The sequence below is a fragment of the Limulus polyphemus genome, unplaced genomic scaffold, assembly GCF_000517525.1.
Source record: "Limulus polyphemus unplaced genomic scaffold, Limulus_polyphemus-2.1.2 Scaffold976, whole genome shotgun sequence".
In the NCBI taxonomy this organism is placed as follows: domain Eukaryota; kingdom Metazoa; phylum Arthropoda; class Merostomata; order Xiphosura; family Limulidae; genus Limulus; species Limulus polyphemus.
In genome coordinates, this window is record NW_013666586.1 from 161038 (window position 1) to 175878 (window position 14841).

Consider the following 14841-nt stretch of genomic DNA (forward strand, 5'->3'; position numbering starts at 1 on the left):
GAGAACACCATCTTTAGCCAGTCATTTGATGGCTGCTAGTTTAACTTCCAGCTTACAATGTTTTATCTCTTGTGCTAAGTGTGGTTCCTTGTAAGTGCCCAGGACACCTTGTATTATTATAGAAAATTTTGGTGATTGTCTGTGTACCTGTGATTTTATGTTTGTATTTTTCATTGTTTCTTTGGTGTTACTAGGAGGAAATCATCTAGTTCTGTATGTGTTTGTGTGAAATTGTTTGTTTCTTTAGTCGTTACAGTTTTTAAGGTTAAACTGTCAACAATACTACCCAATGACATCGTCAACTTTACTGTACATAATCAGAATTGGGCTGATTGTGTGCTATAAATATTGGCAATCGGGGATTTCCAATTGTGACACGATTGGTAAAACAGTAATATGTTTTGTTTTTTGGCTAATGCAGTCTGCAAAGTTGGATTCAGATGTATTTGCCCTAACATATACACTATACATGCAGTAAGGTAGATTCATCAAAAAACGTACTTGTTTGCAATTTTTACTTGGCTGTTTTTGGAAAGTGTTGACAAAAAAGAACTTTTATGTATATCTCTCAAATGTGTGAACCTTGATGCAGGCTTGGTGTCAAGTTAAAAAGTAGCATTCTGACTGAAAACAGTAGTCATCTTAATAAAAGTTTAAATAATCATTCTGTATTTTAAATTTATAAATACAATTTTATATATCAATTCCATTATACTGATACAAAATGTGTGAATATTGGACAAAGTGATGGTATTCTTATTAATTAAAGTTTATTTACTTTGAATACATGGGTATTCATAATGACAACGTTTGTGGATTGTACATGACTGACAAATGTTCGTAAATTTGGGAAGGTCCATTCATGGTTTGTCATAAGTTCTGCTCAGTTAAGAAATGCTTAAATCGACTTATATGGAGTCAAATTTTTAATGGCTCTTTCTATTTTAAGGGGGCACGTGGGCTACCTAGCAGATACACTTTTTACAGGGCCATTAGCTCCCAGGCCCCTGCTAATTTCAACCCCTGATGACATCTGATCTTCTGAGAGGGAATTAAAAAGAATACTTCTCGTATCTAACAAAATATTTATTGAACGGTCATCCTCAATAACTTACAATGATATCTAGAAAATACTGTTCCTTGTATCTGATCAATTTGTTTATCAGGGTTTGCATGGGTCATGAAAATTTTGGAAAGTCATGGAATACTTTAAACTAATTTTTTAATATGTGAAATCCTGGAAATTTAATTCTTTTGACAAAGAGGTCTTGGAAAAGTTTTTAAGTCTCATCTCCTACTTCCATATCCCTCATTTTTATTGGCAACCAACCATACTATTGTGTTTATTTCAGTTTTATCAAAATGATCTCTTGAAAATGGAAAATACATTGACTTGACAATACTATAAGTAACAGTTTTCAAACTATGTACCACCATCATCTAGTGAACAGAGAGATGTCAAGACTCTTTTGACAGAAATCTAAAATTATAAAATCGTTGATAGAATAAAGAATGTAGAAGTTTCAGAAGTTTCTTAATTCCATCTTCAGCTTAAAGACTACAAAAATAATTTATGTTTCTAGCTTAACTTTGTAATCAGTTATTGCCTAAAATTCATTAATAAAAGAAAGGGAGATAGAGAAAGTGATAATTCAGTTGGAAACGTTGTGTTAGAATGAGTGTCATAAATTAAACTGCCATTCATGTTGTAGTCAAAAATTTTCCATTAACCCAGTGTTTACCAGGCTTCGGCCATTGGACCGAACCCATTTTGAAGAAGGAATATTGACTATAATTCTGAATTTATTACATGTATGTACACAAAATATAGCAAGCTTTTACTAAATTGAACAAGTGTGTTGAACACAAAAAATCGGTGAGTTACAAAGTTATTTGTTCTCAAGATATGTCTGTTAATTGACAATGTCAGTCTGACTCAGATAAGTTGGAGTGCAAGGTGATGTTCAAGTGAAGAATAAAGGTCATTTTGTTCATTGTATAATTTGCATATTATATTTTCATAACCTTTGAAATGCATATCTACAGTTTTTTGCAGTATTCCTGTATATTGTATCTGGTGTTTTTTCTCATCTACTACAAGCTGTTGTTAGATCAGCAATGTAGGGTAAGATGAATAGTTGGTAACTCTGATATCAAATACATAATATCATGTTGAAAAACATTCTATAAAAGGTCGAGGTTTGCAGATTTTGACCCCCACACATGCACATAGCAGGTTAATTGCAGCTTATACCTGATTAGGATACCCCTTATTTGTACACTGATTATTCTAGGCTGAGATATTTTGAGTTCCATTTTGGGCCCCATTAGTGAATATTTCAGGGACATTCAGTATTGTAATGTATATTATTTTTACTTTTTTCATATCTGAAATGAATGAAATCCTTAAAGAACTCTTTCAGGTTTTACTTATAATGATCATACCTTGTGATGACATATGCACATGACAGCACACTTGACAACAAATAAAATTATTCAGAAAAGTTCTTGTTACTGTCTAAAAGAACTTATAGACTGAATACCATGTTAAAATACAAAGTTTTATTGACCCAGAAAGTTTCCGATTATTTGAAAAGTTCTTTATTAGTTGTAACTGTAGCAGTAAACTGAGAAACCTTTTACAATAAAGGAATGTAATTGTATAATAAAACCACAAGGTATACAACATTGTTTGTGTGCACAACAATATATGATTTGTTTCAATAACAATACGAGTGTGAATCTTTGCATCATTGGTTTGGTAGCATGTGGTAATGAATGTTCAGCAGCTAATCAGATAAAAGTTCACTTGTCCTATTGATGAGTTGTAGTAATGTGTTCAGTAATAATTACTTAGTTTTGATTACATGCTAAAGGTATTTTAAGCTTCAGAAATGCTACTCGCCTCTCCACAAAAATAAGAGCTGTTACATCCTGCATCTGTCAAGAATATTTTTATATGCCGCAAGCCATGAATGAAGCTCCTATCCCTACATGTATTAATATGAACAGTGCCAGCCAATGATGTAGTCATCATTTGACTATGGATGTCCACAAGTAGGAGGACCACACATCTTCCATGTTCAGTAAACCTTGTGAGCTCTAGCATTTCTTTCAACAAATGCACATTTCACGACACTGCTTTGTTCAGATGTGTTTTTTCATGAGAATTAATTTTTGCACCTATTATTTTAAACTTTCATTACCATTTATAGTGTAATCTTTCTTCCCTTTACTTTCTTGATTGTAAGGCAGAAAGCTACCAACGTTTTAAAATTTTTGGTTAGAACTTTAATTTGAATTATTTTCAGTTTGATTTTCATTTTTAATTTTGGGACACATGTTCCATGGTCTAAGATAAGATTTCTTTCACAGTACTGTTTTTAACTGAGCATGCAGATTTTATTAAGTACTCTTCCATTTCATCATTACACTGATGACCTAAGCCCATGTACCATAGCCATACCAGTTCACTTGTCCTATTGATGAGTTGTAGTAATGTGTTCAGTAATAATTACTTAGTTTTGATTACATGCTAAAGGTATTTTATACTTCAGAAATGCTACTCGCTTCTCCACAAAAAAGAAAATTGACAGTTTTGTGGATCATGTAGATTACAAATTCAGGTTTCCCTGCTTTTGTCATCATCTGAGGTTTTGACACTCCTCAATAGGAGTCATCTACTATTGTAATGGTAACTGGTGGCACTCTTATGGTCAATGATGTTACCAACATTGTGCACCAGGTGGTTGGTTCCATTCTGGTGTCGGATCCAGGATTCATGACCCCTTGTTCTGTTGCCTCAGCTGACATTGCCCAGTCTTTAGATGAATTTAATCAACAGTTTCCACTCCTACTTTTGTTTTTGGTTCCCTCTTTCCAGTTAGGATCTGATATTCCCACCTTTGTCCTTCACTACTTGGATTACACAGGTATTTGTCTTTTGTTTTCTCTTTCTCTGTTTGTAGTTGAATCTCAAGCTTTCTTGTGTGAGCCTTAACCACTAGAATCTCCTCTTTCAGCATGGAGTTCTACACTTTTAATTTTTCCCCCCCTCTCTCCCTTTTCATCTCCTCATCTTCATCTTTTACTTACTCAACTTCTTCACTAGCTGTCTACACTTTATCTTTTTTTTAGATGCTTTACAGCTTTACCAGAAAACTTGCACATACCTGATTTTCTTCTTCTTTTGTGTCTCAGTTAACTTTTTTTCTTTATTTTTGAGAATTAATTCATCATGGCTCCTTCATTGCGACACTTGCCTTTCTCAGTCTTCTCTTTGAGACCTCTGTTTGATCCTTTCTTCAAGATGAGTTGTTGTTTTTTTGCAGAGTGTTTCTTATACTTTCTAACCTTGAACGGATGCAGCTCATCAGCAGCCATCTTTACTTACTTTAGTTTCTTGCTTTTTTTTTTTACTACATTTCTCATCTTCTGCAGCCTCATGGGGGTCACCTGTCTTCTGTTCTTAGTCCTCATGCTATTATCTAACATCCCTCCTCTCTGAGGGCTGACCATGGCAGTTTTTGAAGGTGCCTGTTTTTGGAGCCATCTCTCATCGATGGTGTGGTGGGAGCTTGACTCTTCCACTTTGTATATGTGAACTCCATTTGCTGCAGTGATACAGTTGCTTTCTCTAGAGTTTTCCCATCTTTCCACTCTGCACCTCTTCCAATAAGAAGACAATGGGACAATTCCTTAACCACACTTAGGAATTCTACTTCTATCTCTCTAACATTCCCATGAGATTGGTGAATTTAGTCATTCTATGATTCAAGATGAACAGTTTTCCAATCCTGAGATAGGTATTTTCCGAGGATGTGGATGACCAGGAATTGTACTTCAGATATTTTCTACACATCCAACTTTGCTCACTTTTCTTTTCCTTCAGTTCATCCACGTTAGTCATATATTCTGTTCATTGCTCTTCCATTTGGATTGGCTATGAGTGTCCTGGTGGGTCAACAATAAGTTTACTGACTTACAATGCTAAAATCCAGGATTTGATTCTCCATGGCAGACAGATTGCAGATAGCTCATTGTGTTGCTTTGCACTACAACAACAAAATAAGCTTTTAGTTTTCAAACTACATGCAGAGTGTGAAATTCAATGTAAATGTATAGAAAGCTAGCTTGGAGTCTTTTTTAGTGAAAATAAAACAAGAGGGAATCCTCAATAGCTGCAGCAGTGGAAATTCTTATAGCCAGGATTAGAGTAAATTAATGTATGAAACCTTTTTTTTTCTTCTCATTTGCTATATTTTTGTGTGCCAGCAATACCAAGCATGGGGTGCTCATATTCCCAATTCGATTTTATTACTCATCAAGATCTCTACCAGCCTACCCTCAAATTGAAATTCTTTTAGGTAGGATTAGAGTAAATTAATCTATGAGTCAATTGGGCATTTGTTAAGAGGTTGCATCCTTTAGATTTACTGTTCCACTATTCTATGGATGTTTGGCCTCCACTTGTCCCATCCAACATGGCATACAGTGTTATAACTTCACTTTCTCCTTTGGGAGTTGCCCTGTTTGGGGTGGCTGGTTTGGCTGTCCAAATCAGTCTTCATTCCCACCCAATACCTCAGTCACTAGGGGGTGTTTCTCAACTCTTATGTTGGGCAGACTCAACCTTTTTATTTACATCTTTGAGACATAGAATATCTGATACCACGACTCCTGTGTTTCCTTATTTTTCTCTGTGGGAGAATGTCTTTTTTGGGGGGGAGGACTCTCCTTTCTCTTCTCTTCAGTTCCTTGTTCCTCTCTAACATGCCAGTGCATGTCCCTTCAGTGTACTGATCAACCAGTGCAGTATATCCAGAGATCTATTGTCTTCTCTAATATGTCTCACTCTTTTTTCCACCTTTCACTGTCATTGTAGCTCACTCAATCCAATATGACCCTGGGCATCCTTCTTCCCACACCTTGCCCAGATTTACATTTGTTTGGAGCTGCAGTGGCTCAGCAGTAAGTCTGAAGGCTTCTATTGCTCTCAGATATTTGGGTTTTCATACTATGATGGGCACAACACAAGTGGAATGTTATACCATTGTGCTTCACAAGATCCAAACCTACAAACAGAAACTTAGGCCAGTCTCTACTACTGCTGATTGCAGGCCAGTTTTGTTCATGAACTTTTCACCTCTCCCCTGATCATTCTACTTTTATTTTTCTATTTGTTATGGGTCTCTTCCAGACCTTATTCATCCGCTTCATCTGGTTCCTCATACAAGCTGGAACCTCTGTTTATTTCTTTACCATGGGGGCAGGTTAATTTTATTCCCCCACTGCTCTTTCTTTCTCAAAGCTGGTGAGCTAAGGAGGGTAATCAGATGTTTTCTCCAATCATCCCCCTTTCCTTTTTTTCCTCAGTCATTCCCCCGATACTCTTTCTTTCTTTCCATTACAATTGTTCCAACCCTGACCACCTCTTTTGTCCTGTATGGATTGTTCAGTGGGATTCTTCTTCTTCTATTAACTTATCTCCTTCCACTTTGACAAGTTTGATTATAGATAGGGCTAATTTATATTTCTAAGGAAGATAAAAAATTTTCTCTTTTATTCATTTCTCCTCATATCATGTTCATCATCTTATGGCTTTTCTGACACTAGCATTACTCTTGACATAATCATTTAGATAAGTCATAATGGTGTGAATTAGTAACTAATATTGTATTTCATATATAGTAATATAAACTCAAATAGAGAATAAACACTTACATCATATTAAAACTTTCCCGACTATTTTAACTGCAAACTGGTCAATAATGTTTTCATAATTCATATGTTCTAATTACTTGTTTTTTATCTTGAGTGAGAAGAGAAAGAGAATGTAAACTGTCTTGGGATATTGTGTTCCATTAATAGTTCTTCATTCTTTTTAACACAGAAAGTGACCTTTCACCTGTAGCATTGCTAATAGGAAGAGATAAAAAAAATTCTCATCACAGTTTCTATGCTTGGAAATGTCAAATGCAATCCAATCGATAGTAAATTGTACATCACTTGGACAACAAACATCTTCTTCTTTGCATAATTTTAAAAATTGTGCTGTTTCTTCTTTAAATGACTCAGTGTCTGTATCACTGATATATTAATTAGATAAATCTTTCAAACATTTATGTTTTTCTTTGTTATCTATTGTAAAGTAAAGAATATTTTAAAATATTTAATAACATCAGTGTGACTTTCAATTGTTTTGTAAACTTTTGTAACTAGTCGATCACAAATTACAGAGAAAACACTAGAAATTAATTGATCTCTTCCTGTTAACAATAATTCATTGTTAGTACTTTTATCAAAGAATACTTTGTTTCTTGCCTGCTTTGTCTTTGTAATATTTTGTCACCAGTGATGGATAAATTACTTGCTTCATTTTCAGTTGATTCAAAATCATTTAGTAATTCAAAGATGAAATCTTTCAATGATTTTAATAGTTTCTCCCTTCAAAAAATTCAGCTTTAAATCTTGTATTGATAATTTACAGCATTTACTGTTTGTAATATTTTGGACCAACATGAAATCATCAAACTTTTAATTGAATGTGTAGCTTCTATTGTGGTGTTGATTTTTTGTGAAGGAGTTTCACTAAGTTTCAAAAGAGCTTCATTAATATTGCAAAAATTGTTTTTAAGAGCATAAACAGAATCTGATTTTTCAGACCATCTGGTCTTGCATACTTTTTTAAATGTTGTATTTTTCCCTAGGCAATCTGTAATAATGTTCCATCTTAGTGCATAAGTAGAGAAAAGTAAAAATAAGTTTTGCAAAAAATTAAAAAGTAATGCCACTTCAGAACATGCTGCTGCTTGCTTTTTAATTTTTGTTTGAAATCCCGAATATTTTCCAGCAAGGTATTTAGTACAACTTCATCTAAATTTTTGGTAGTGTGAGATTTTATAGTAGTAAGTCCAAAATATCTATATATATAAAGAACAAAATTCAGTGTGTCTGTCTGTTTGTCTGTTTTATAACTACTCCTAGGTTGCTGGGCCAATCTCAACCAAACTTTATGGAATGATAGTTTGGAAGAAGGGGCATGTTATTGGGGGTTCACAACCCCCCTCCACTCCCATTATTGATGTTATTGAGCAATTATTATCTTTGATGTAACTTAATGTTAACTACATTCATAGATGATGCCACATTCTTACACCAAACAATAGGACTTCATTAAATTTTCTATTACCAACATACACAGTGTGGGGGAAGCACACAAATGTCTTATATATCTCGGAGAGTGTGCTAGCACTCTCTATGGAATAATGCAATGAAAAAAAATGACTTCCACTATTGCAATAATACATAAACTCAGATGAAGTTTGTACTACAAAAGCCACCATAATGCTGATATGAAGGGTCGTTTCTTGAGCTATACCCACTTCTTATTTTGACCCATGACATTACAACTTCATCCCATAAGACACTTCAGTTAATTAATAACATGAAACAGTGTGGAAGGATAATAAGAGCTGGGTGTTGAAAGCATGTAACAGAAAGTACTACTACCTCTTCATACAGAGTCACCCTGACCATCACATGGTGTATACCATGTTTTAAGTATATACATAGCGAGTTCTTAAAGCTCATACAAAACCTTTGGTGGGGTAATAATGAATACTGTAATAATATGTTATGTTACAGATAAATTGTGTGAAAGTTAGGAGTTTTTGAGTTCATTTATCACAGCATCCACTCCACATTTTTTTGAGTTCATAACCTAGACAAAGGACAGATACCTCAGCTTGTCTTATTATAAAAACAATATGATCAATATGACTTATGGAAAAATAAATTGCACTTTTAACTCCTTTGTAATTTTAAGCTGAAGTTGATTTGCCATTATCAAAAAAAGTTGATCAATATGACTTATGGAAAAATAAATTGCACTTTTAACTCCTTTGTAATTTTAAGCTTAAGTTGATTTGCCATTAATTTTACTAGCGGAAACGCAGCCCTATGGACAGCTGTTTGTGCTAGTAATTACTAATCATAATATTCTTACCTCATTGAAAAATATTTAGAAAAATTAACATTTTCTAAAAAAATTATTTTTCTGGGAAGTACTGCATGGATAAAGTGTGTGGATTGTGCTGATAGAAACTGTAATGTTTATATATATTAAAAGTGATACCCTTCATTGAAAATGTAAGTTTTTTTAAGAACTCCATTTTTCTAGTACTGTATTTACAAATTACTTTAATAAAGATATAATCAAACCCTCACATACAGTCCTAGTGAAAATTGTGTTCTTGTTTTGAGGTGAGTACATTTATTTAAAATTGTGTTCTGTGATAGAGAAATGGTTGTTACACATACCACAGTTATTTTTCTAATTGTCTGAATCTTAAATACCCAAAGTATGAAATTTTTTTATTGATTTGTGTTTATTTTGCCATTCAATAGATGGTGCAACATTGTATGTATTATTTTGGCCATAAACATTGATACATACATTAAACATTCTACTTTTTTGTAAGAAATATTTAAATTTATATTTATTTTCACTATATATATATACTAGGATTTCAAAAAAAATATTTTAACCTATCTATGTAATACATTCTTTTTCTGTGATTATTTATTTATTTTTTTCATGGGACATGAAAGTGTTTTGATTTGCAAACAAAATTTTTTATAGAGAATCTGTGATATTTGGCAATCCTTCTGGGAGCCAGGAGAATATATATGATTCTAGGATACTCCTAATGAATCCGGGAGGTTGGCAAGATTAGTGTTGTATATGAATTATTGAAATATAAAAATAAGTTTTCATTATTTAAAGGGTGGAAATACAGAATTCTGTTCTTTTATAACATAATATGAAACATGTGTTTGAACATTTTTGATTTAGAGTTTGGGACCCTCTGCAGGTCAGTGTAATCCTACAGGTATGAGGCTGAGTGTATTCACCCTTCAGTTGAATGTAGGGCTTGTGTATTACCTAAAAGTGTAGTACAGACCAACCTAGTACACTAAGAACCAAGACATTCCCTGTGGTAAGGCCAGCCAGGTGGGTCTTGTGTTTTCCTTGGGATGCAGGTCTGAGATAATTTCTCCCTGTACCTGCTTATTCTGGTATTTCTCCAGCCAGTGAGTGACGTGCTTCATGAATTTTTTCCTTCCTAATACTATAATTTCAGAAAGGAGCTCATCTTGGTAATAATTTATCTACATTACCCTTTCCACCATCTTATCAATGTGGAGCTCTAGTGTTGTTAGTTTTGTGGTGAGTAGCATTTCTGAAGTTAATATTTCAGGTAAATACTGACCTCCCCACTTCAGATGTGTTTCTTTTGTTTCATCAAGAAAGAAACTTTGTTGAAATGCTAGTGCTTTTGGGGTTTACTATGCATGGAGAATGTGTCACCCTCCTATTAGTAGAGGGACTTAACCTAATGATGATTACATCATAAGCTGGCATGTAAGTGTGGGAGTTTCATTTAAGGCGTTTGGCATGTTCAAAAATCTTGGCAGATACATGAGGTAGTAACTCCTAGTTTTCTGGAGAGGTGTATCTGAATTGTATTTTCAGGTAAGGAGAATGTTAACTCTGGTCAAAGCACAGTAGTTGGCAGTAAGACACAAGATTGTATTTCTTGTTATTAAACTAAAGCTGGGAAGAGTTGAAATGTATTTAGGAGATTGTAAATGAAGTAGAATTTGCTAGTGCTTCGTTCAGTATTTAGAAATTTTTTAACGACTTGTTCCATAGTAGTAGTAGTTTTTTGTTTCAATAAGTGTTTTTTCAATAGCTTAGGTGTTACCTTTTTTGCCAGAATACTATTTACAGCTCTTGCTGCAATGTTTATAAAATGTAATAAATCATTATTGGAGTTTGTAATCTGTTAAAATCAGTAAATTGTCATTGGAAATAACAACTTAGTCCCAGAAAGTCCTTTAATTTTTTTCCATTAACCTGCATGAATTCTAGTTTATTGACTGTTATATTTATTAATTTAAGTATTGAGTATGTGAATGCTTTATTCATACTCATGACATCTTAAACATGTTTCTCTAGTTCATTGTATATTTACACTCTTAACATGGGACATTTCATTTAATGCAGTTATTAAATGTTATAGCTTGCATCTTGCATCTTATTCCTGATCATAAGTAGTTAGTGAATATCAAAACAGCATACATAGATTGATGAATCAAATTATCAGAAAATTTTGGTGTTGCATTTACCATGCCATTCTGACATTCTTTGTACAGAAATGCTTACGATTTTATCACTCAAAACATTTTACAAATAGGAAAATTATTCAATCAATATTTATATTTTATTAGGCAAACCTAGCCTTAAAGTCATCCTTTTGATAGAACCTTTGCACAGAAAACACATTAATTAAATTGTCACACTCAAGGAAGTATCCATTTCTCTGAAGAATATTTTTTTATTTTGGTGTTAATCATTATTCTCTTTTAAACTTAAAGAATGTTTCCTTCTAATTCAACATAATACTTTTCATACTGACGACAGTGAAACTGAAGCTCTGAATTCATTTAGACAAAATATTATTTTATTGATAGCCATTGCAACTGGACTATTTTGTAACTTAGAAAAAAAACACTGTAACTGGTAGGTTTAAAAATGAAATATTCTGTTTTTTTAATTGCTATTAATACTACCTTCATTTTGTCCAGCAGAGTAAAAAGCCTAAATTATTTATCTCACAAAATCTTTTTATCAAAACCTGGCATTATGTAATTGTAAATGATAAATATGTAATTTCTTATGTAATAATTTAAAACAAGAACTTTTTCCTTTCTTTGTGTTGAAGTTAAAGACAAATAATTTAAAATTATTCTCTTTTATGATTAAATAATATGCTTAATTCTTTTTTTGTATAAGAAAGCATGTTTTTATGAAAATAATAATCTTACAAAGTTATTAATCACTCACGTTATCACTATAACTTGAAATATGGATGTTCTTCTTGGGATGTGATTTAAATATCGGGAACTCTTTTGTATGTAACACTGATGGAAGTCAAAGTATAAAGACCACAGAGTGTTGATCATTACTAAAAGTTGGGTAATATATGTATATTAATACTCACTTATTGGTGACGTTGCTAAACATTGGATGAGATATATTAAAACATTGTGAAATATTCTAAAAAGGAGAAATCCCACATAACAAATTCCAAAATATTAATGGTGTTTACGTCAGCCAATTGATAATTTCTTCTGTACAACAAATACCTCTACAGATGGCCTTGATCCATGAAAATGTTGCAGCAATATTCCTGTTTATGAAAGTTTGTAATGGAGTGATGAATGGATGTATGAAATAGAATATATTCAATCCCATTTCCTTGTTTGAAAAATGACAATGTTTTTTCGCATATATTCTGAGAAATATTTTTACTCCTACTTAAATTTCTTCATAAAATATTTCACATTTCTAACTTATGGTTAAAATTTTTGCTTTAGAGTATGAATTTAACATATTAAGAAAAAACATTTTTTTGAAGTATCACATAGGTTTGAGAAGACCTAAACATTTCTGTAATAAGAGTTGTAGAATATAACAAGGATAAAAGAATTATAGTTTGAGTTTTTTCTGATACTTGAGTTATGAAAGAAGATTATGAATGCTGTCTCAAATTGTATGATTTTCAAATGAAATTAACACAAATCCAAATAATTTGTAGGTTCTCTTGGCATAATTTTTCATTATTTGGTAAACTAACTGTTTAGTACCAGTTGTGTGTAAACACTGACAGTATACAAGAAAAATGAGCTTCTGGATGTGAGACAAGACAAACTGGTTTCTCTATATCATTGTTAAGGTACTTGCAACATAAAGCGAATATTTAAAGTATTAACATTCTTTGTATTCTGCTTTATTGTGTTTTATAAATAATTATTATTTTGTTATAGCTGAAGTACACTGTGAAAGTGCTCAAACAGGACAAGGAGGAAGCTGTAAACTTCTATAAACAAGTAAGTTTTTTACACTGACATCCACCAGAATTGTTAAAGTAGTCAATTTTGTAAAATGATGATGTAGCAGAAGAAAAAGTAACAGCAGCAGGAGAGAGTAACACTATGAAGTAACATTATAACAGTAGCAGCAGGAGAGAGTAACACTATAAGAGTATTATAACAGTAGCAGCAGGACTCTCTCCTGCTGCTACTGTTATAATGTTACTTCATAGTGTTACTCTCTAACACTATGAAGTAACATTATAACAGTAGCAGCAGGAGAGAGTAACACTAGCAGCAGGAGAGAGTAACACTATAAAGTATTATAACAGTAGCAGCAGGAGAGAGTAACACTATAAAGTATTATAACTAGCAGCAGGAGAGAATAACACTATGAAGTAACATTATAACAGTAGCAGCTTAAAATGTTGACAACTACTAGCTATAGATTTCTCTAGACCATTCGCGATGTGAGAGTCTTATTTATCATTTTAGAACACACATGATGTTAAATAATGTTCATTGTGGTAAACGAAATAGTAACTTGATTTAAGTAAGAATTTTTTCTCCCCAATTTGTAAAAAATCCTTACATGATGAAAAAAAACATTATTTTCAAAATCTGCATAGCTGAGTTATGGAAAAATCAGTTATTAAAACCAAAACAACTTTTATGAAGTTTATATTATCTATGAACATAGAATACATTGATTAGTGTACTGTAATATAATTGATTAATCAAAATTATGATTAAATCAATTAATGTCACCAAAATAATTAACTAATTCAAATTAGTGTTTTTGATTATAATTATTCAAACTACCCAAGTAATTGATCAATTACCATTATGAATGCTCATTATTATTATTTTGATTGATTCCAGTTTATTCAATTTTAGGCCCCTAGGGCCTGGCAATAATAATGGTTGACTCGTGATTTGAGGGTCTTGGATTCGATTCCCATTGCCACCAAACATACTTGTTCTTCAGCCATAGAACTGCTATATTTGCTTGTTTTTATAAAGCCACTAAGGCTATCTGTCACCATCCTTAATATTGAACTGCCAATCACTGTAGAGCTGGACGATTATGGTATTTGCTAATCTATTAATTGACAGGTTTATTAATCAATTAAATTGACAAGGATTGTCTTCCCCCATGTGTACAAACAGAAAAAAGAAGGGTGTGTGTTAGCTTTGTAACTTTTCAACTACTGCATTGTTCTAACATAGTATTAACATTATTATGTGTGTTTTTTAAGTAATTTTTCAAATTACTCTTGTTCATATGATAGACCTTTTCTTCAGACTGCCATTTGGTCATTTTGTGAAAAACTTATTTTTTTGTCAAAAAATATTTTGCTATATATTTTTTAAAGCTAATCTAGACACTTCCTATTTGCCAAATGAATTTATAATGTTTTGGACTAAATACTATCATTATTTTTGTTTTTAGAATATAAAATTCATAAAATTTTAAAGGGACAAAAAGTAGCTTATTATCCCATCAAGGATGTCCCTTCCAACTCCCAACTATAACCACCCCTTACTACTCATGTATCCATTCAATCTTTTCTTGAACTCAATTAAATTTTCTGCTTCCACTACCTTTGAAGGCAGTCATTCCAACAGCCAACCACCCTGTTTGAAAAGTAATACTGTCTAAACTGCAGACGACTCCCACACTGCCAAAATTTGAATTTATGCCCCCTTGTCTTATTGTTTTCACTGCTAAATGCAAAAAAGTTTGATGGATCTATATTACCAGCACCTTAATAATCTTAAACACTTCAATCAAATCCCCTCTGACCCTTCTCCTCTCCAGAGAAAACAAGTTTAGAGATTTTAGTCTCTCATCGTAAGACAATCCCACTATCTCAGGTATCATCCTAGTGGCTCTTCTCT

At 32.7% G+C, this 14841-nt stretch overlaps 1 protein-coding gene across 3 annotated transcripts in view; it reads left to right on the forward strand.

Annotated features, from left to right (window-relative positions):
• Positions 1-14841, forward strand: part of LOC106461515 (centrosomal protein of 135 kDa-like) — a 152886-nt gene that overhangs the window by 68905 nt on the left and 69140 nt on the right. For all 3 annotated transcript variants that reach the window (XM_022388501.1, XM_022388500.1, XM_022388502.1), the window contains one exon: positions 12895-12957. In XM_022388501.1, coding sequence (XP_022244209.1) covers positions 12895-12957 — 63 coding nt within the window. The remainder of the gene's footprint in view (positions 1-12894; positions 12958-14841) is intronic.